The sequence below is a fragment of the Anarrhichthys ocellatus genome, unplaced genomic scaffold (genome assembly GCF_004355925.1).
Source record: "Anarrhichthys ocellatus isolate YVR2014 unplaced genomic scaffold, GSC_Weel_1.0 scaffold3876, whole genome shotgun sequence".
Classification (NCBI taxonomy): Eukaryota; Metazoa; Chordata; class Actinopteri; order Perciformes; family Anarhichadidae; genus Anarrhichthys; species Anarrhichthys ocellatus.
Window position 1 is genome coordinate 3707 of NW_022283850.1, and position 1392 is coordinate 5098.

At 58.1% G+C, this 1392-nt stretch overlaps 1 protein-coding gene across 1 annotated transcript; it reads left to right on the forward strand.

The window, feature by feature from the left end:
• Nucleotides 1-573: 573 nt before the first annotated feature.
• Nucleotides 574-1264, forward strand: LOC116379203 (homeobox protein Hox-B13a; the record flags this gene model as incomplete). The annotated part of the gene is made up of 1 exon (XM_031841143.1): nt 574-1264. A coding segment is annotated over exon 1 (691 nt), but the record flags the coding sequence as incomplete, so codon positions are not given.
• Between the last annotated feature and the right edge of the window lie 128 nt (nt 1265-1392).

A 1392-nucleotide genomic window follows, 5' to 3' on the forward strand; every position in this document is an offset into this window, starting at 1 on the left:
TTCCTGGCAGTCGCAGGAGATCAGACACTTGAGTTCTACACGCTGCAGCTGCACGAGGACAGGGAGCTGAAAGAGTTCCAGGGAGCTCATGCTCTTCTCGTGCCACAGCTCGAGCCTCATAAAAATATGTTTCTTTGACTGACAATCCCCAACAAGTCTCTTCTTTCCCTGCTCCCCCCTCTTCTCGTTTGCACCATCACGTGATCATCCAGTCTCATCCAATGAACACGCGCCCCCTCCCTCATCTCCTTGTCCCGGGGGCTTGGTGCGTCAAGGCTGCGGCTGGGATGTAACCGGAGGTCCGGTCGGTTACCGGGAGTCTTTGCCTCCGAGCGAGCACCGTCACTAAACGGCGCAGTAGTACGGTAGCGCGCGCGTGCTACGACAGTGCACGAGACGGGTACATGTGAATTACCTGAGCTGCGTGAGCAGGAGAGCTAGCGATCAGATAGAGAATAAACGCGCGCCAGTTCACCTTCATCCAGCCAATGTAGCAGCTCAGCGCGCAGGACCGGTCAGAGTCTGAGAGGAAACGGCGACGAACGGAGGCCAGACCGGGGAAAAGGAGCGCCTATGACAGCCTCCTTGGTTCTAAACCCACGCTGGCCAGCGGAAACGGTGATGTTTGTGTATGACAACAACCTGGACGACCTGAACAAGAACATGGAGGGGCTGGTGGGCAGCAGCAACTTCGCCGCTAGCCAGTGCCGCAACATCATGGCGCACTCGGCTTCCGCCGCTGCTCTGGGCGGCCATGCGTCCAGCCTGGTGCACTCCTCGGCGGGTTACGCTGCGATGGACGTGTCTGCTTCGGGCTCCGACACAGTTGGGTCTTCGGGGAAGCAGTGCGCGGCCGGGCCGCACCAGAGCTCCTCAGCCGCCACCGGGTTGCCGTACAGCTACTTCGGTAACGGCTACTATCCGTGCAGGATGGGGCGGGGTTCAGTGAAGTCATGCACTCAGGCGGCGGGAGCCGCACTCAGCTCGCAGTATATGGACACCACGGTGAACTCGAATGAGTACACGAACCACCGGGCCAAGGAGTTCGCCTTTTACCACGGCTACCCGAGCCCGTACCAGTCCATGGCGAGCTACCTGGACGTGTCGGTGGTCCAAACGCTGGGCGCCGGAGAGCCGCGCCATGACACCCTGCTCCCCATGGACAGCTACCAGCCCTGGGCACTAACCAACGGCTGGGGGGGACAGATGTACTGCTCCAAGGACCAGGGACAGGCTGGACACCTCTGGAAGTCCGCTCTGGCTGGTAAACCGTGTTTTTATTTTTCTTTAAAACATGTGTAAAGGAACTCTTCGCTCTGTCGCTCTTCACCTGATGCACAGGTCGTAATGTGTGACATGTCCTTAGGAAAAAATTATAGTATATATATATAG